We start from the raw sequence: 20,046 nt of genomic DNA, 5'->3' as shown, positions 1-20,046 counted from the left end.
GGGATGCCTTGTGTTCCTACCATAGCATCTCCAGAAAAAGTTTTCATCAAGAGGTACCGTGGGTGTTCTGACAGCACAACATTCCCGACTTTGTGATGGGAATTGCCAGAACTCTGCAGCTCCACAAGGAATAAATGTATCATTCTGGACAACCAAGCCCCTGCAGTGCTGCTGAACCTTTCGCTGACCTATGGCGTTGCTCTTGACATTTCAGGACAATGGGTGTTTCCACTGATACAACTCTGGAAACAGCTCCCACACCAGGTTCCATAGGATCTCCTGCACAGAGGAATACCATGTCTTGTACAGGGGTGACGGATGTTAGTGGAAGCATACAAGCTTGTGCCTCTAGATTCAAGCCTTGCAGGTTTTGGCAGCACCAATGCATATGTACTGCACAGGCACAAGAAGCATGCCAGGAACTACCTCTGCCATACTGTCTGCAACAGCACCAAGCTCTGTCTGATTTGCTGTAAAAACAAATTCACTTGTATGCACGAACTACCATTTGGCTTAGCTGTTTTCATACTTCAGAAGCTTATATAAGGTGTGCGAAGTTCTTAAAGACCAACTCAAACAAAGTTTGGGCTGCATAAAATGCCTAGCTTCGGATAGTGTAGATATAAGCAGCCTCTGTGCAAAATTTTGTTTGAAATATGAGCGGATGTGTCATGAAAAGCTATTGAAAACAAACGGTTTTAATAATGAAGCTGAAGAAAGAAATGATATCCCCGCTTGCTCGAGATAACATGGAACTCGGAATGTTAAGAACCAATGTGGCTTGTTGCCATGACCTTTGAGATCAAGTAGCACATAGCTGTGGCCTGATGATAATCTTGGAGGCTGTGGTCTGGGATTCACATTATGTTCGCTAACCACTAGGTGCCTGTGTCGTCTGCCCAGGTTTCAATTCATAATGAGAAAATTAGAAAATTACTAGCTGTGCAGTTTTGCCAAAGTTGCTTTACGAAAAGATAAGAGTAAATGTTTTTTTACTGAAATTGAAGAAATGCCGACGTTGCCGCTTGTCGTAAGTTGCATATGACCGAGAATGTTAGGAATTGGCGCCACTCTTCAGTATGTCCCCCAAGATAAGGTGGTTGGTGTTCGTGGCGTGCTGAGAAATCTTGGAGGCGTGCTGGGATTTACGTCATATCCGGTAACCACCATGTGCAAGCATCATCTGCTTAGGTGCTGTTTAAAGGCTGCTAGTAAGAAAATTACCAGCCCTGCAGCTTTGAAAAGATTGTTTCAATAGCACTCGTCTATGACCAATTTAGCCTAAGTGAAATATCACTAGTAGCTCGTGGTTGAAGTTTGGGTCCGCCAGTACATATATACGAGCTTAACTTTCTACTTACTGTGGTGGCTCTTTTACTATGGTGTTTTGGAACTGAGCATGTGAGTGCTTGATTCGTGGCCAAAGTGACCGCCTTAGAATGGTTATGAAGTGCAGTAAAGAAAGCTGTATTGACATTGTGGTGCACATTACGGAACGCTAGACAATCAAAACTTGTCCAAAGTCCATCCACAACAGACTCCTGCATAGCCTAATAATAGCTTTAGGTATCTGCTTCACATGCTGTGTTCATGGCATATAGCTGGTCAAGTAGCTCACCTGGTCAAGTTGAGCAGCTTCCCTGGTAATGTACCTTTCACAGACACCATGGAGGACTCTGCACAGAGAACCATGCACTGTGTAAAAGTAAGGGGAGAAAAAAAGGCTTTGACAGCACTCAAGTGATGATTCTTACAGAATTTTATATTGCACTGCGTGAAATTGGTAAAGGCTAACAGTCGCTGTGTTCAGCTGCCAAAGCATGAGCTGCATCCTTTAAATTTGTTGACTACCTATGAAAACATTTTCTCTTATCTGGCATCTGCAAAATGTACACAAGTCTAATCTCAATATAATGAACACTGATATAACGAAGTAAATCTAAAATATTTCTGACCTATATTGGCATGTAGCAAATATATGCTTATAACAAATATTGGATATAAAGAAAAGTTTCATGTGGGACGCAACTTTATTATAACGAGGTTCAACTGTATTAAGCAGAAGGACATGCAACAGTCTTTGCCAATACTGAAGATTTCTCTCATTTCAGCTTTGCTAAGTGTGCACGCATGTATGAGTGGCAGAAACGGCACTCTGTGGATAAGATGCACTGCAGTGAGAACATTGCAATCAACTACTGGTCTGCTGCATGTATATGCTTAGGCAGCCAATGTTTGAGATGGATCCCTCAGAGGCCCGTGACTAAAATTCAGTGATTAGAGCAACCAGCCTGCCAATTCAACCAGAGATAAAAAAATGTACAACAGTTCGGTGCCCACTTTTTCTTTTTCGTCTATGTGCCATTATCTGTATTGACCTCAGCCACCTGCCATGGAAAGCATATATTTTTCTCATCCGGTCATGTTAGTGACTCTTTGTGGTGATGATAGTATTGTTCAAGTGTTTTACGTGCTGCAGTTCCTTCTTATTCTTCTATATTGTTTGATCTTATTGCCTGTGTTTCATTGTGCATGGAAGACGTTCCTTATGGACCTGTTCTTTTTTTTTCTGAAGTGGTCAGTAACCTTGTATGTGTAGGTGTCGTGATTCCATGATGCACCATTGCTGCCAATATAGGGACATTGACCTTGTCAAAGTGTTTGTCAAATGAGCTTTTAGTGGCTGCCCCATGCTTTTCATTTCAAAAGGAAAAGCAATTTGATTGATTGATTGATTGATTTGAGCATGTGCATACACAATTATCACTGGGAGCTATCTCGCACTGCGTCCTTTCTACTGTGGATGCAGCTGGATATGCACACACGCTTACTCATCAGAGAGGTCCGATTGGTTAACGAGGTGTTCAGTCAGCCGTGCCAGGAAGTCCAGGTATGGAGTGCCCCTTTCCAAAGTGCCACTGTGGTCTTCTTCTTCGAGGTCCGGTTGATCATCTTGCATTGTCTCTGGGCTAGTTGGCTCCGCACGTCGCAGGGGACCTTGGTAGCACCACGGCATCTGTGCCAGGCGTGACTCTGCCAGGGGTGCGACACTTGATCGGCCTTCTTGCGTTGGTGCCACTCCCATAGGACGGCAGTGGCTGAGCAGGTTTGACAGCTTGGCAGCTATAGTTGAAGAAGTGATGTTGACCTGCTTTCCGTGCCTTTGCTCACGGACCTGTGCAAGTTCCAATTTCCAGTGTGTCCGAATGCATATGTGAAGGAAACACACCACCTCGTCCGCTCATGTTCACAGCACAAGGATAGGCTACAGAGGAAGACACAAGGAAGTTCTAGCTGCTACAGTTAATGCATTGCAATAGCAACAGGCCTTTGCTCATGAACCTGGGCAAGCCAGTAGATACGTGGACTGAGCATCAGTCAGGATTTTCAAAGGAGCGCTAAACCACTTCTGACATTTTAAACAGATCTTAAATAAACACTTGCACCACGTACAGGATGATGTGACAATCAACTTTAGTGAACATGACAGGGCTTCGTGCCATGGGGAGGCCACAAATTTGGAAAACAGCTCTGCGTTCCTCTACCGTCTTTTTCAGTCCCTCCTTCGAACGTCGTGACATCAACTGAGTTGTGCCTGCGATGTCAACAGGATCATCATCATCATCAGCCTATTTTTTGTCTGCTGCAGGACAAAGGCCCTTCCCAGCAATCTCCAATTACCCCTATCTTGCACTGATTCCAACTTGTGCCTGCAAATTTCCTAATTTCACCATTCCACCTAATTTTCTGCCGCCCTTGACTGCACTTTCCTTCCCTTGGCACCCATTCTGTAACTGTAATGGTCCATCAATTATCTCCCCTATGCATTACATGGCCCATTTCCTTCTCTTAATGGTCACCAGAATATTGGCTATCCCCGTTAGCTCTTTGATCTACACCGCTTCTTTCCTGTCTCTTAACTTTACACCTAGCATTTTTCATTCCTTGCTCTTTTCTGCACTGTCCTTTACTTGTTCTCTAGCTTCTAGAATTTTTAACATCCATGTTAACCCATCACGCAAACAAGGATCAAGACTCCGCCAGGCTACAAGAAGCATTACGCAGCACAGACCTGGCGGAGCAGCTCTGGGCTGTCCAGCGAGCCCACGATGTGGCCAGGGAGTTACAACTCCCGGTCCCAACGTGGGAGTAGCCCGCTCTATGGGACCTTGCGCCCCGTAGCTCGCAGGACCTTTCTATAAAGTTACTCCATCCATCAGGGCAAAAGCTGTCAATTGGTTGATGAACAAAGCATGGGAGTGCCAATAAGACATAAACTGGCTGCATGTTTTGATAAAGGACTTGCAAATTGTGCTCCACTGAACCTTCCTCGAAGTTTTCATTCAGTCAGCATCGTGCGGGCAGTGATCGAAGGTAGAGAACGGAGGAGTCCTCTTGATTATGGGCTGATGCAGTGCTTAAGGTTCCGGGGCAGGGGGGGTGTTCAGCGCCTCCCCTCCCCCAGTCCACCATATTTTAATGAGCGGCTTGGCTCCCTTTCGGCAGGCCAACTGTAGAACTGCGGCACCCATTCGACAAGTGCTGGAGGTGATTTTATTACCAATAGTCGCAAATGCGAGGCACTACTTATTTTATTTACTGCGTGGTTCTGTGACCTATGTACCTATGCGTGGTTCCTATGACCTACATATATATATATATAGTATGCATGCGCTGTACAGGTTGCCGGACTGTGAGAATGTCCCCCTAGTGGAAGGAGGCTTTAAGTCCTGGGCTGACAGAACTGATAGCTTTTGCTGCTCTGCAAAGAGTTTGTGAGGCACTGTACCTGGCGAGGAGGAAAGTGAACCTGTTGGAGGGTAGGACAGGCAAGCAAGAAACTACCTCTAATTTTGGTATTGTGTGGCATAATTTCGACCTATTCTTGCGGCTTTAAGTCCCTTGTAGACAGAACAACAGCTATGCATCAGACCAGTATAAATACAGCATTATTGGAAAGTGTGTCAATCAAGTTTCATAACTAGGAAGCATGCACATACCATGTTTACAAGAGAAAACTGAAGAGGCGTTACAGTTGTGCAAACATTGCAAAAGATAGACTACACATGGCCGCTGAGTGAAAGAATCATGCAAGAGTGTTCGACATGTATGGTGAACATAATGTGAAGGCGAATTTCCACTTAAAAAGAATGTGCAACATTACAAAGACTTGCCTCTGGTTTACATGCAGCCGGCTTCGCAAGCTTGCTAGGCCGAGTGTATTGTCGACCTGTGTCCACAGCAGCTGGGCAAAGGAATTAAGAGCCATGTGTTACAGAAAGCAATTCACTTTGTACATCTGGCATGTTGACAATCCAAAAGAGCAGATGGACACTATTACATGGCGAATTCAGTTTTTAATGGCTGGTTCTCTGGCTAGGGGTAATTTATTCATCCTTGTTAAACTGTGAATAGATAGAACATAAGCTGTGTTTTGTGGTGCATAAGTAGAACACACAATGCTTACTCTGTAGTTTATGTTTTGTTTTATACTTTCACAGAATTCAAAATTTGCATTATTGGTAATAATAAAAAAAAGTTAGCAGACTGGTGTGTATTTTATAGCTTTTAGTCTGTAATTGCAGACCATGGAGGAAAAACAGCACAAACTAACAAATGCCAGACTGTGTAAATATGTATTGTCGCTTATTGACATAACACTAGCAAACAAGCTTTGACTGTATAAACAGCCTCGCAGTACAGGGCTGCTTGAGTATGATACAGCACATGTATTGTGGTGAAGATTGACTGAAAGGGAAAACATGCACATCTGTGCAATATGCATCTGCTCTGCTGAGCAATTTTAAAATGAAACTATGCCCATAAATCTTCAGTGCACAATGCTCTCTGTCCAAATAAATAAACATACCGTTATCACTGGCCATTCACTGTGGGTGGCTGTTGGCATATATGTACATACACAGTAGAAAGCTAATATGCAATGTGGTTGCTACATAGCTAGTGCAAAGATTAATCACTGTAAACCAAAAATGAGTGACAATCTAGCTTGTCAATATTTCCATTTACATTGGCTCTGCTGGGACAGCTCGCCATGCAGGATGCATCCACAGGAAACAAATGTTTATGCAAGTGCTCACGCATTCATGGGCCATGCAGTTCATCTTTGGTAAACAGCATACATTGTACAGTGAAACCTTGATATAAGGAAATCTAAAGTGTTTCCCACTGACATGTGTATGGTTACAAGAATATTGGATCTAGCAAATGTATTTTTGTGTAAAATCCAACTTTGTTACAATTACTTTTAATTATAGTGGGCACGACTTTCACGCTAGCTGTAGTCTTTATGCTCTAAGGAGGTGGGTATACTGAATGACTTCACATTGCTGCACACACATATATATACATATATACACACGTTCACAGCTAGACAAAATGTGCGCTGCCATTAAGTTTCACAGAGGTAAACCTGCTAAAATAATGAAATAATGCTAGTCTCATAATCTGGGGATTTGTCGCATAGCTTATTGCTAATCTTAAATCTATTGTTTGATATCTTGTCTAGTCAGGTAATAAATTGACATCGAAAGAAAATAGTAGGTAGCATATGGCACGTAAAAAAAGTGTAGTCAGATTATAAGTTCAACACTTTCCAGCTTCTACAATGGAAACCTCGTAAGACGCGTGTTTTGTGAACAAGGCCGAGGTTTACATGGAAGCCGAAATGTCAACCTATTAATCACTGACACCTTTTTTTGGTTGGCATCCTAATATTGAACTGTCAGTTGTGGAGTATACCACATACACTTGACGTTCCGGTTGAAAGAGATTAAGTATACCACTGGCTTGCTGGGTTGCCAACCAGTGTAGCATCATGTGCCGGGCTGCCAGTCGCTGCTCGAAACATCGACCTCTGACGGCCAAGGAAGCTGTCTGTCGTCCACCACATGCTGTGGCTAGGGGTTGCTGATTCTGATGCCGCCACATATACTTGCCTGCCTGTACGTGCCACCTAAATCGCAACCACCTGCAACACAACAGTCATAGCAGCCTTTAGCCGTGCACAAATTTATACATGCATGATGCAGCAGACGAACCTCGATTAGGAACAGGGATATAAAAAACTAATTATCAGTTATACTGAGTAAGTCTGGAATGTTTCATGCCAATATCAGTATGTAACGAATACATGCTCGTAACGAATATTGGATATAGCGCTGGTATTTCGTTATACATCGCATGAAATTTCTTGCAGGGTTTGAATTAACTGTAGACAGCTAGACAATGGACACTTACTAAAATAACGGCAAACGTTCCTACATCTGGAGAAATAAATTAATTCTGCATGCCACGTGTCGACCTTGTCAAACAGATGTTATTCAATATATACAATTCAAATTGCCTTTGCAATTTTCTAGCCACCATAGCTTAACGCCGAATAGCGGATACCTGCAAAATTAAATTCACCATAATCTGACTAGTTTAGATAAGTTCGTAATTCTGCATCGACATATTAGAGTATTTTATTTATTTATTTTTCTGTTTGTAGAAGCACCGCACCAACTGCTTTGCTGATATTACTGCTCGTGTAGTAAAAAACTTTTATCAGTTTATACAGCGGAGTACATGCACACACTGTTGTTATATAGCGACGTTCATATTTTGCTTAAAACGTACTTGTGCACAGCAGAAAACTGGTTTAAAAATATGTTATTTATTTATTTATTTATTTATTTATTTATTTATTTCAAATACTGTTAGCCCTTCTGGGCTGTTACAGGGTGGGAAGGGTGCATTCAATCAATACAGCACAGTTCGAACTCTTTCAAGAGTTTCTAGTGAACAAGCATTATCAAATATGCGTCGGTCAAGGTTATTCCATTCTATATTATTTTAGGCAGAAACAAATATTCATAGACGTCAACTCTTGGTATGTTACCAACATTACTGTAAAGGGATCATTAGTACGTGATGATCGTCATCGGGCAGTTGCAAGTACAAGCTGGAATCCAAATTCAATCTATAGTGATAGAGCTGGTAAAGATACTTAAGCCTAGCAATTATTTCTGTGAACAGCCAAAGCTGGTAGCTCTGCACATGCAAGAAGTTCTGGCACTGCCTGTATTCTTCAGTAACAGGAAAATGCAAACCTCACTGCCAATCTATGAACATGTTCAAGTTTGTCAACGAGATATTTCTGATTTGGATCCCAAATTATACTTCCATATTCCAGAGTTGGCCTTACTATTGATTTATATGCTTTTAGTTTCACATCCGATGGTGCATTTTTTAGCTTTCGCCGTAGGAATTCTAGTTTTCATTGGGCTGTTCCACATATATTTTGTACATGGTCACTCCAGTTCATCTCATGAGAAATCGTAATACCTAAATATCTTAATGTACTGGAATGTTTTATTTCTGTGTAGTTGATTATGTATGGGAACACAAATGGCGTCTTCTCGTTTGACACTATCATAGAAGCGGACTTTTCATAATTGATTTGCATGTTCCATTTTACACATCAGTCATATAAACTTTCAGAGAGTCATTTAACAGGACCTGGTCTTGCAGGCTTCTTACGCAACAATATAACACAATATCACCCACAAACAATCGCATTTTGACCAGAGGATGTATATTCTTCGCGATATCCTTGATATATAATAAAAACAATATAGGACCCAGAACAGACCCTTGTGGAACCCCGGATGATACTGATGAAGTTGAAGAGCATTCTTCATCTATTACTACAAGCTGTTCTCTGTTAATTAAATAAGCCTGGATCCAATTGATAATTTGTTAATCAATACCAAACTCATGCAGTTTGTGTAAAACTTTCACACAACATACTCTGTCGAATGCCTTGGACGGATCTATTGTGATAACATCAATTTGTTCTCTCAAGTTTATGGCTGAAGCAAAAGCATGAGTAATTTCAAAAAGTTGTGTTGTTGTTGAGAGACGGCTACGGAAGCCATGCTTCTTGCTATAAAAAAGCTGATTACTTTCAATGTATTCTACGACATATTTAGATATTATATGCTGTAATATTTTACATTCAGAACATGTGATAGATATAGAAGGATAATTGGAAATGTCCAATTTATCGCCAGATTTAAAAACAGGCACAACTCTCGCTAACAGCCAGTCACTCAGTACAGTGCTGTCACATAACGATGCTACAAATGGAGAAGTAATGAAATTACATCTTCTCGCGACATGACAATGCCATCACATTGCTGCCTGCCTGACGCTTGTTTTGAACTAAGTACAGACACAAAAAAATTATTAAATGCTTCAGCGATTGATTTCGGTTCACAGCATAAAGCACTGTTTATTTGTACTCCGTTTATTATTGGATTAGAGCCAGAGAGATACCTCCAAATCTTTTGGGGAGCGCTCATCATATACTATGCCAATGTTGTAGAAAGGAAATGCGTTTTGGCTTCCTTCAGTTATTTTTTTGCACTTGCGCAATGAGAGTAGCAACTATACGCGGTCATGTATGGGTTTGTTTTTACGAGCACGTTGTTTTAAATGGATGGTATCTCGAGTAATCCATGGATTCTCTTTTCGAGACCACTTTTTTTTTTTCAGTGGTACAAATTTCTGCAAACAATGCCTCACAGTTAACACGACCTATTGCCACAGGTTCTCAATGCCACCATTTTGTGGCATTATATCAAAGGCAGATTCCAAATAGTCAATAACTGAAGTGTCATGCAGCTGCATTGAAATTGTAGATGTTTACCACCTTCTGTTTTGAGACGTATTCCTCGTTAACATTAATATAGTAGCAAGTACACTATTAGGGTCCGACATTCCTTTGTGAATATCTATTCTATAACCAAAAGTTCCCACAGACAAAAATATTAAATCCAACAGCGAACTACAGTTCCCTCAATTTCATGCGGGTTTCTTCACCGTCTGAATGAGACTATACTTTGTCATAATCTCTAACATATCAAGTCACCGTGAGACTTTCCCATAGGCCTGGGAACTCGTGCGTCCTAATCTACACTGAGTAAATTAAAGCATTCTATAAGTATAATTCTGCTTCTGTTGTTCGTTAGAGCACTTAACTGCTCATCAGTCTTTTGGAGGTATTCGACAGGGTTTGCTGGAGGTCTATAAATGAAATGAAAGTTTATTTTCCATCTTGTAAGGTACAGATCTTGTAAGATACATATGGAGGGGTGGAGGAAAAAAAGCTGTCCATTGAACAGCTTGACAAGTCCCCCATCCCTCATTTGGGCAGAGGCAGCATCACATTCTTTCATTCAAATATACGCATTTATACCGTACATACATAATTTCGCACATCATATACATTACTCAAGAAGTCACGAAGATCATCAAAGAAAAATATGCATATAGTGGTCATAGAAGTATTACAAATCAATCGCGTACATCAGCCGGAGCTCTATTAATTCTGATTCTATTAATATGTCATATCAGTCTTTTTTTTTTTTTTTGCGCCGTACGCTTTCGTGATCACATATAAGGGGGAAGGGTTCATATTGCAATGTGTCCTTTATGAGTAATGCCACACCTCCGCCTCTGTTTGTCCTGTCCCTGTGGAGCACATTATATGCCCTAGGAAATACTTCTTCACTGTGAATATATTCGTGCAGTCACGTTTCTGTTACGGCAATAACGTGAAGATTGTGTAGTATTGTTAAGCATTCGAGGCGTTCTGCTTTATTTACAATACTTCGCGCATTTACGTTTAGTATTCTTAGTTCATGCTTTTCCTTCTGTGATTCATGATGACTGGATGTGTTCGCATGGGTAGTTGACAGCTTACGATTATTGGCTTTAATCGCGCATATTACATTCCACCGCGGTAAATAATGGCCCGCACAGACCGCCATAACGAATCTGTTTTTTACAGAAAAAACTTTGATGCGTCATTGCATTTGATGAGACAAACACAGCTGTACTTACCGCAATACCGCTACGCCACGATCTGCAGCGCCTGTGGTAGTCATGGTAACAGGTCATCGCTTATGTAACCTGAGATGCGGACACTGCTTTTTGTAACTTCCATACATAAGGAGCGTTGCCTGCATTGCAGGAGTGCATTGACTGAACACAACATAGCGAGTTACAAAGGTTGACTGACTAATGTGCTTGACACTTAACAGTACGACGGTCATGGTCTCCCAAAATATTAGCAGACGACAGGCGCGAAAAAATCCGCAGCGCCGCGGTACGGAGTTTCTACCGCAAGAGTTGCATAATTTGACAAATAAATGGCTTTTTGTACTACACTGTCAGTATGCTATAAAATTAATCATTAATTTATTTCGCACAAAGGTGGCTTCACAAACCTATATTTATTAAAAATATTAGACGTTTGCTTTTAGTTTTGCTCTAAACTATTAAAACAAAATAGGTCAGGTATGGATGACACTGCGCTATTTGTAACTGCGTGTGTGGCGAAAACGGAACATTATCACATAATTTAGTACACCGAAAAAATCTAATTTCTCCCGCTGTAGCTAGAGATACAGTGCACTGTTTAGTACTGTGATGCAAATGCATTAGTACGTGCCGTACGTGTTGCAGCGCTTACTAACATAATGCTTCAAGTAATACATCACTCCCTACGCTTATCATCATCATCATCATCACGTCGGTTACGTTCGGCAGCGTCACATGACAGCGTCTGCATCGACCGCCCGCAGCTGCAGCGTCTTCACCTCGTAACATACAAAGCTGTCTTAAACGGTGCAGTGGTCGAAAATTTGCGGCGGAAAAGTGTACCGCGTGATTTGGAGTAACAGCACCCGTCAACTAATTCCTCAACCATGGCTCTCAGCGACTCTGACGTTAAGAAACAGGTAGAAACGTGTTGGGAAAGTTTTCGCCTGGGCCAGTGTGATTGTCTTGTGCTTTCGTTTACCTTTCAGATCAAGCACATGATGGCGTTCATTGAACAAGAGGCAAACGAAAAAGTGGAAGAAGTGGACGCAAAGGTAAATATTTGGCACGCGCGCGGGAGTCTGCTCGCGCTGCCGTGGTGAGGCGCGTGACATCCGGCCTTAATGGTCCCATCGAGTGCTCGAGCTCGTGCTTGTTCTACCTTCGCTTTGTGACACTAAACGCACACACACACAAAAGCTTTTGTGATTTAGTGTCACGTTAGCTCGTGTCAGTTGCCGTCTCGTCTGTTTTCGACAGAACTGACAGCGTTTTTCAAGGATTATTTTGTTCGAAGTCCATACATAACAGGTTACCGGGCTGTATGGCCGCGCCGCAAATCTTGCTGTAGTCAAGATTATGCACCGCCCATCTAATGCCTCTTGGAATAACTGTTTTTTCAAAGCTCACATTCGCAAGACCGCAAGAACCGAGGTTGCATGATAACGCGAAGTATCGCATGTCGTCTGGCGCCCAATTGCACTTAATCTAGATCTTTTTCCTCTAAATAAAAGAAGCCATCGCTCTGTCCAGTGGTACTAAGTAAATACACTAATATAAACGCTGCGTCCGTAGTGGATGCAGAAGTACGACTTCTCCGAAGTCCTTGCTTAGCTGAACCCCTTTGAATCTGTCGGTATTATCGAATACGTGCAATTCGCCGCTTATGTGTGTTTTTTTTTTTGCCCGTAATAAAATACCGTGTAATTATGACGTAAAGTGCAGTTTCGCGTTTTAAGTTATAGCAATGAAATTAGCGCTTTCTGAAAAGTTAAGAGACTTCAGCCATGCCCCGCTCTCCAAATAAAGCTAGCTTTTCAAGTACTCTGCATTTCACAGTAACTGTTTTTTACTTCTGATGTACGATAGAACAAGCATGTTATCTATATTGGAAATAAGGCAGCATCAGTTTTGGGATTCTTGCGGCGCAATTTTAGTCATTTACCGATATCTCAAAGATGCAGTTGTATTTCAGTCATGTAAGTTCAATACTTGAATATGGATGTGATTGTTGGGACCCACACAGATCTGAGCTTATAAATAGATGATAAACAATCCAAAATAGGGCAGTTAGATTTGTTCTTGGTAACTATAGCTGGCAGCTTAGCATGACAGAAAGCAAACTTAAACTTAAATGGCAAGCTTGAGCTGAAGGATCGTAGAAGGTGTATCAGATTAAAAATTTTCCACTATATTTATTATTCTAAAACAGGTATAAACCGTGAACAATATATCCAGGCACCACACTACATATCTAAGCGACTTGACCACTGTTTGAAGGTCAGGGAATTTTCTTGTAGGGGTGACGTCTTCCGTTACTCCTTTTTTGTTAGAACTGTTTGAGATTGGAACAGTTTGCCATCGAGCATTGTATACATCACAGAAAATGATGCTTTTTTCCACGCATTGAAATAATTTGTTCATGTATTCATTCAAGCCTGTAACCTCCCTGCTGCAATGCCCTACGGGGCGATGCAGGTAACCAATAAATAAATAAATAATGCCAAGTGAATGGCTTCTTGTCGCATGTAATACATCACAATGTCTTAAATTGTGCAGATATCTGTAGCAGTAAAATGATAGGTGTATCATTTGAAGGTGTAGACTGCAGTATTAGAGAACAAACATTAGGGTTAGATGGGATGTTACAGCTTCAAATTAAGAGAAAAAAGCAAACATGGGCAGGGTGTATTGTAGATAACCAATGCTCTAATTAGAGTAACAGAAATGGAAGGGACTTAGAAGTTGGGGGTAGCAAAGGATTAGATGGAGTCATGGGAGATAGGAAGTTTGCACGTGGGTTTATTTGACACAGGACAGTGGTAGCCCGAGATTTTTGGGTGAGGCCCTGCCCTTTATGCATTAATATAGGCTGATGATGATTATCTTTAGGGAGGTAGGCCAGACCACAAAACATAACATGCATCACACTTTTCAGAATTGCCCCAATATACAAACTAGTTAGGGGCTCCAAAACAGAGGTCACAGTGTAGGTAGTTTAACATATATAAGCAAGGTCAATTTGGTAACCTTGCACTTTGACCTTACTTTTTGTCAACTTGTTCAAGTTTGTAAATTTTGCCTTGCCCCAATCACAGGCTGAGGAAGAGTTCAACATTGAGAAAGGTCGCCTGGTTGCTGAGCAGCGGCTCAAGATCATGGACTACTACTCGCGCAAGGAGAAACAAGTAGAACTGCAGCGAAAGATGTGAGTGCAATCCTTTTGCCTTGCTGTCATTATGGGCTAAGGCTTGCGATAGTGTGATACTTGTTTGGCATTGTAAGGGATCATGCCACTGGAATGAAAGCATTTCTATTTCTAAAGCATGACAGTTATGTAAGCTTGACAAATAGATGGGCCTTTACGTTGCCTAATTAACATGCACAAGACTTGTGTGCCTCTTAATGTTGCTAAGGAAATTTGACCCATATGATAGGAGCCTACTGCAGTGGCTTGACTTCAAAAGTGGTAGTGTAGCTGCCTAGCTTAGCTGCTAGCCTGTGCTACCAGATAGCATGCACATGCAGTAGCTAAAAAGTCTGTGGGCTATTGCAGCTTGTGGGTCTGCGAGATTGGCTTCGTTTCTGCAATTCCAATATGTCCTACAACAATATATGTTCCACAATTTCAAATTGTGACTTATCTTTCTGTCGCATTGCATTTTTTGCCAAAATTAGCACTTAGACCAATATAGTCTCTTTCTCAGCACTTGCCCTTGTTGCCATATAGCACAGTGCTAAAGCCAACTTTTTTTTTTTGTTGCACTTCGTTCGCGTGCCTGTTCCGAACAGCATAGGTGGTCCCTGCATAGTCACAATTTGGGACCTCCCCCTGTATAAAGCATTGCTTTAAATATGTACACATCTATTGTAATAATTAAAAAAATCTGAAGTAAAATAATTAGAAGCTAATTAATGAAATGTGGATAAATTATGAGCTACTCAGTGATCACCACATATTTGCTGTTTGTCACTACTAATGTGCTGCTGAAAAAGTAGATGGACATTCTCATCTCCACTGCCCTGCTTTCTAGAAAATCGTTTAATTCCTCCCTGAACAGGCAGCATATGTGCTAATAGTAATGGTAACCTGTGGATGTGCAGCCAGAGCTCCAACATGCTGAATCAGGCACGCCTGAAGGTCCTGAAGGAGGGCGAGGGACACATCCATAAGGTGCTCGAGGAGGCTCGCCGTCATCTTGGCGACATCACCAACGATGAGCCGCGATATCGGGAGGTGCTTGAGAAGCTCATCCTGCAGTCACTGCTGCGGCTGCTCGAGACAGAGGTGGGTGCATTGGAGCGAGTCTAGCCTTGCGTAGACAACACCAAGACTGTTAGAGGTGCAGTCTTATGCAGCTTCTCGGACAGTCCTGGGCCATTCAGGACAACAAATCAGAGGCCCAGTGTGGTCCACTTCATGAACACTTAAATGCACTAGGGAAAAAATTGGCGCAGGTGTCTGCGTGCACCACTGGTATGGCTTCGTCTTTCTGGTTTAGAATAATCTTGTGGATTCTTAAGCCTTTAAAAATGTTAAAAGAATGAAAAAGAAAAAACCTTGCAAAAAAAGATGGAATGTTTTTGTGTGCATGCAAACAATTAAGTTGCTGGCATAGAGCAAGAACAGGGTAAATGTTTGTGCAGAAAGGGAAAGCTTATTAGGGAAAAAAAAAAGTTTTTAACTGTAGCAAAGGTTGGCTTCACTGCATGTTTCGGCCTTATTTACATGTTTCAACACAGCAAACTATTAGAATATCACTCTTGCTCAAAGAAGCTCAGCTCTCAGAGTCTTTCTTCTTTACAACACTACTGAAATTGTTCATTTGGATGATGCCCTTTTGAAATAGACAGCTGGCAATACAATAAAATATATATATATATATATATATATATATATATATATATATACATACATATATACACACACACACACACACACACACAACTTCAGTCTCAAGCACCTTACATCTTCTACCACAACCACCACAGAGCATAGGACGAGCTTAGATAGTCTTGAGGGAGTGCTGGATGAGTTGGGCTCATCGTTTCTTTTTTTGCAAGTGCATGCATGGTGAGCTCAGCTTGACTTATGCCTGAAAAAGGTTTATTATGCATATATAGTAAACCTGCTGTGAATGGATAACACTTAACTGCTCTAAAGAAACATTGTATGAAGGGAGGAAAAAGGCTAGGAGGGATCATCACATGACAATCTTCAACTATAATCGCAAAAACATAAAAAATAAGGCTCATGGTAAATAGGCTTTTACCATGTGATCATAGGCAAGCCGTAATTTTTAGCTGTCGAGTACATAGAGAGTATGGGGGGAGGTTGTAGTGGAAAGCAGGTGGCAAGGGTTGGTTGTGACCAGGGCATCACTAAAGGCTCACTCACACTAGGCCAACACGGCACTGATTTAGGTCTGCCGATTGTCGGTGACAGCGCTTTTTCCTTTGTGTCGGCACCTGTGTTGCACTGTACCGACGCCGACAATCTGCCAATGGTCGGCGGAGAGCTCAGCAACGGTACAGTATGACAGAGGTGCTGACATGAAGGAAAAAATGCTGCTGCTCACAGTCGGCAAACCGAAATCAATGTCGTGTTGGCCTAGTGTGAGTGAGCCTCAAGAGCTACCACAAGTGAAACAATGCCTCGGAAGGTTTGGCAACCATGTAAGGCCTACTTCCCAAAGGTCAACACGCAGGTGCGCCTCGAAGGAAAGGAGTGGTGTCAGAGAAGGTTCGTCGAGGCTAGCTGTCTGATGTTGTGAGACTAGCATATTATGTAACTGAACCACAATGAGCAATAATAGAAGCTGCATTGTGCATTTTTAATGAATTCAGGTCAAATCATAGAAACATTTGTGTGCTGCACTTTTCCCACAGTGGCTGAAGGATTATTCACAGTGTAAAATTTTCTTCGGTAGATACAGCCCTAGGGCCAGTTGTTCTTACAGAACTTTAAGGTAATATAATAGAACCTGTTTGATATGTTCTTAGCTTATATTGTTTTCGTTGGGTATGTGCGTGCAAATGGACATAATAAAAGTGTCATTTCGATTGTACATTCTCCTGGATCATACATTTCCATGTCATTTTATCTCTTTCCTTACTTGGCCTGTTATATAGATTCATGCAAAACACACGTTATGAGGTTATAATTTTACGTATGATGGTATATGTTGCGACTAGTATGACCTGAAACAGAACACTAAAACATAGACATTGAAAATGAGCATGTTTCTTGTGCTAAGGAAAGAGTGAAAGGTATGCCAATGAGACTCGTCTCTTGTGACCACAGAAGGTATTAGGGCACAGGAGGTGTGAAAAGTTGGAATTATTTTGCTGCTGTCAATTATACACACAGGAATAGACTCCATTAAAGCTGTTCAATGTACAGGGAAGAATTGAAGTTTCACCAAATAGCTATTTTTTTTATTGAGATAACAATAACCATACGAGTTGTTGTTGCCGTTTGCTGGCAACAGCTACCCTATTTCACTTAGTTAATAATATAGGATAAAAAAGTAAAATATACCTACTTAGGTAATAATTAAATAATACAGAAGAACATGTACCACACTCGAGAGTAATTTTCTCACTCGAAACGTTCTCATTGAAACAGTCTGTGGATGTCTGGGGTACACAGGTTTCGGACACAAGAATGCTGGGGCATCGGAACTAGGGAGGCAGGGTGGGCTGAGCACCCCCACAGATTCAATTGCAACCAGTCACTGCCCTCTCAGTGCTGACCGCACTTTAATATAGCCATTAAGCATTGTGTTAACAAGAACAAAATCACAGTTATTCCACTTTGTGAAAATGAATGACCAGCCGAGCTGTAATATGGTGATAAATATGTTAATAAATATGTTGATTGAAAATAAGATTAGTTTTATTTTCTCACATTTTTTTTTTCAATTGCATACTTGATGCTTTTTTTTAATTTTTAGCCTTCTTTTGTTTGCTTTTATTGGATTTATTATTTGTTCACCAAGGTGACTATCGCTTTATGATCATTATGATATACGTCCAGTGGCTCTGTGGCAACGCTGGAAAGGTTCTTGGCGAATGTGAGGTCTATACACGACTGATCACGTGTTGTGGGCACACTGATGTTTGTGTAACATTGATTGCTGAACTTTCCATCTGGCCTAGACACGTCTATGTTGAAATCACCCACAATTACTAATCGAATGGAGTTGGTAGGGGTGATCCAACCAAAGGGTGCATGTGCTTCGCATTTGTAGTGCGATCTTTGTCCATTATACGTGCCACCCGCCGTCACCACACACATTCCTGCTTCTGTTCATGTCTGTTCTTCGTAGATCCGCTGTTCTTCCGCAGTCTTCACTGCATGCAGCCTAGCCATTGCATGGGTGGAAAGGAACTGAGACAAAGTTATGTGGTTTGTCTGTAGAGCCTCTGACATCAAACCGCAATCCATACTAAGCAGCAATGCGTTTGGATCCATACTAATGCGTTTGGACACTTCTCGCAATTAAATGCAGCTGGGGCATACCCAGCAATATGATTTTGCTTTAGCTCTTTTAGCTCTGGGCTGTCTGGCATCTTTTTTGCCTACGCACACAAACTGCCAGAACCTAGCGTATACGAGCGCTGCTGTAAAAAAAACTGTTTGTGTAAGTGAAATAACCCCCCCCCCCCCCCCCCCCCCGTGCCTCCCCAGCCTCTGCCCCTACACTCAATATACACATCTGGAGCCCCTGCACAACAAGTTATACATAATTACACACAATGCTGTAGAATCAATATTTGTCACAAATGCCAGTGTCTTTAAAGAAAATTTTTTTGCTAATATGCCCCATGTCACACAACCTATATTGTTTTTCAAAGCATTGCATATCAAGAGCATTACTTTAGCAGTGATGTTGAAAAAAGCACCCTGAACCAGGTAACTGAGGCTGCATTTGCCTCCTTTATGTTACAGAAGGGTTGATTGCCACTAATGTTGAGGATGGGGCAATTTGGTATTTCATTTTCAAGCTGGTACAGTGCAACAAGGAAAGAAAGGAACAGCCGAGCTGGCCAAAAGAAGGAACAGAGCTCTGTGATGGCATATCTTTTGCTTGGGTTTTGCAGGTGACTGTGTGCTGTCGACCAAAGGATAAGAAACTCATCGACACAGATGCTGTCGCACGGAAGTACCATGCAGTGACGGGCCAGACAGTGCAGCTGTCCGTTGAAGGAAATCTCTCTGAAGGCATTTGTGGTGGAGTCGAGTTGGTGTCTAAGCGGGGCCGCATCCGTGTCTGCAACACTCTTGAGTCGCGGCTGGACATGATCTTTCACCAGCTGCTGCCACAGGTCCGCACAGCGCTCTTTGGGAGAAACCCCAACCGCAAGTTTAGTGACTAGGCTCGCCTCTGGGGCTTAAGCGGTCGTGTCCCGTGTAGTCAGGACTGTATTAGTGTAGTGTATATGGCGTGGCCCCGAGAGTCCCGCTCGTGCACCTTCGGTATTGCTCGAGCTGCATGCAGCATCTGAGTGATGCTTTGTGCTGGCTGCCGCTGCATCGTGGTCTGCTCAACGCATCTTTAAACCCTATTACGGTTTCTGTATTGTTGCAAATTAGCGTATCGACATGTTTCCTGTTATCCATATTGCTACGAATTGATGTGTCTACATATTTCTTTTGTTGTAGCTTCGTTTCAATAAAATGTCGCAGCAGTGCAAATTCCTTGCTGCGAAAAGAGCATCAACGCTGTTGTCGCTGCTTGCCAAATACAGCTAGCTGGGGTCTCGCACGTACGTGTATCAGAATATATCAAATTGTGTTTAGGACATTGACTTCCAAGGCCATTTTCGTATGCTCTTCAATGCTGGACTTTGACTCCTCTTCAGCAAATTTAAACTTGAACAGACACCCATCTTTGAGTTCACATGAATTTCTCGGCAAATAATGTGGAGTTCTCACTTTGCCTAATTGCTGTGGACTGTGTGCACGTAAAGTTCCTTTCATCGAGTAGATTAATTTCTGCTGAAAGCACTGTGCTGAGCACATTACAATCTTTCATCTGCTGTCATCGAACTGCAGATATATGAAGTGCGCGCCTGCGATTAATACTGGTGTCACATGGCGCACTTTTGATCGCGATCAAGCCTGATCCGGATCGAATTTCTCGGTCGTGATTG

The 20,046-nt window shown here is 41.9% G+C and overlaps 2 protein-coding genes across 3 annotated transcripts; one reads left to right on the top strand and one right to left on the bottom strand.

Annotated features, from left to right (window-relative positions):
• Nucleotides 1-85: 85 nt before the first annotated feature.
• LOC139050667 (uncharacterized) lies at nucleotides 86-11,119 on the bottom strand. Of its 2 annotated transcripts, none has more exons than XM_070527262.1 (6): nucleotides 10,909-11,119; nucleotides 6,801-6,988; nucleotides 5,175-5,245; nucleotides 2,832-3,175; nucleotides 1,619-1,676; nucleotides 86-279 (listed from the first exon to the last, which is right to left on the bottom strand). In XM_070527262.1, exons 1-6 carry the CDS (start codon nucleotides 10,950-10,952, stop codon nucleotides 211-213), a joined length of 774 nt encoding a protein of 257 aa, XP_070383363.1. In that variant the 5' UTR covers nucleotides 10,953-11,119; the 3' UTR covers nucleotides 86-210. The 2 variants fall into 2 exon arrangements, with proteins under 2 accessions (XP_070383363.1, XP_070383364.1); XM_070527263.1 differs by lacking the exon at nucleotides 10,909-11,119 and adding an exon at nucleotides 10,769-10,869.
• Nucleotides 11,120-11,602: 483 nt separating this feature from the next.
• Nucleotides 11,603-19,609, top strand: Vha26 (V-type proton ATPase subunit Vha26). The gene is made up of 5 exons (XM_070526811.1): nucleotides 11,603-11,807; nucleotides 11,877-11,942; nucleotides 13,986-14,095; nucleotides 14,992-15,175; nucleotides 18,994-19,609. Exons 1-5 carry the CDS (start codon nucleotides 11,775-11,777, stop codon nucleotides 19,267-19,269), a joined length of 669 nt encoding a protein of 222 aa, XP_070382912.1. The 5' UTR covers nucleotides 11,603-11,774; the 3' UTR covers nucleotides 19,270-19,609.
• The last annotated feature ends 437 nt before the right edge of the window (nucleotides 19,610-20,046 follow it).

The sequence above is a fragment of the Dermacentor albipictus genome, chromosome 10 (genome assembly GCF_038994185.2).
Source record: "Dermacentor albipictus isolate Rhodes 1998 colony chromosome 10, USDA_Dalb.pri_finalv2, whole genome shotgun sequence".
NCBI classification, from domain to species: Eukaryota; Metazoa; Arthropoda; class Arachnida; order Ixodida; family Ixodidae; genus Dermacentor; species Dermacentor albipictus.
Note: the sequence above shows the minus strand (reverse complement) of the source record. Positions and strands in the feature narration are given on the sequence as shown.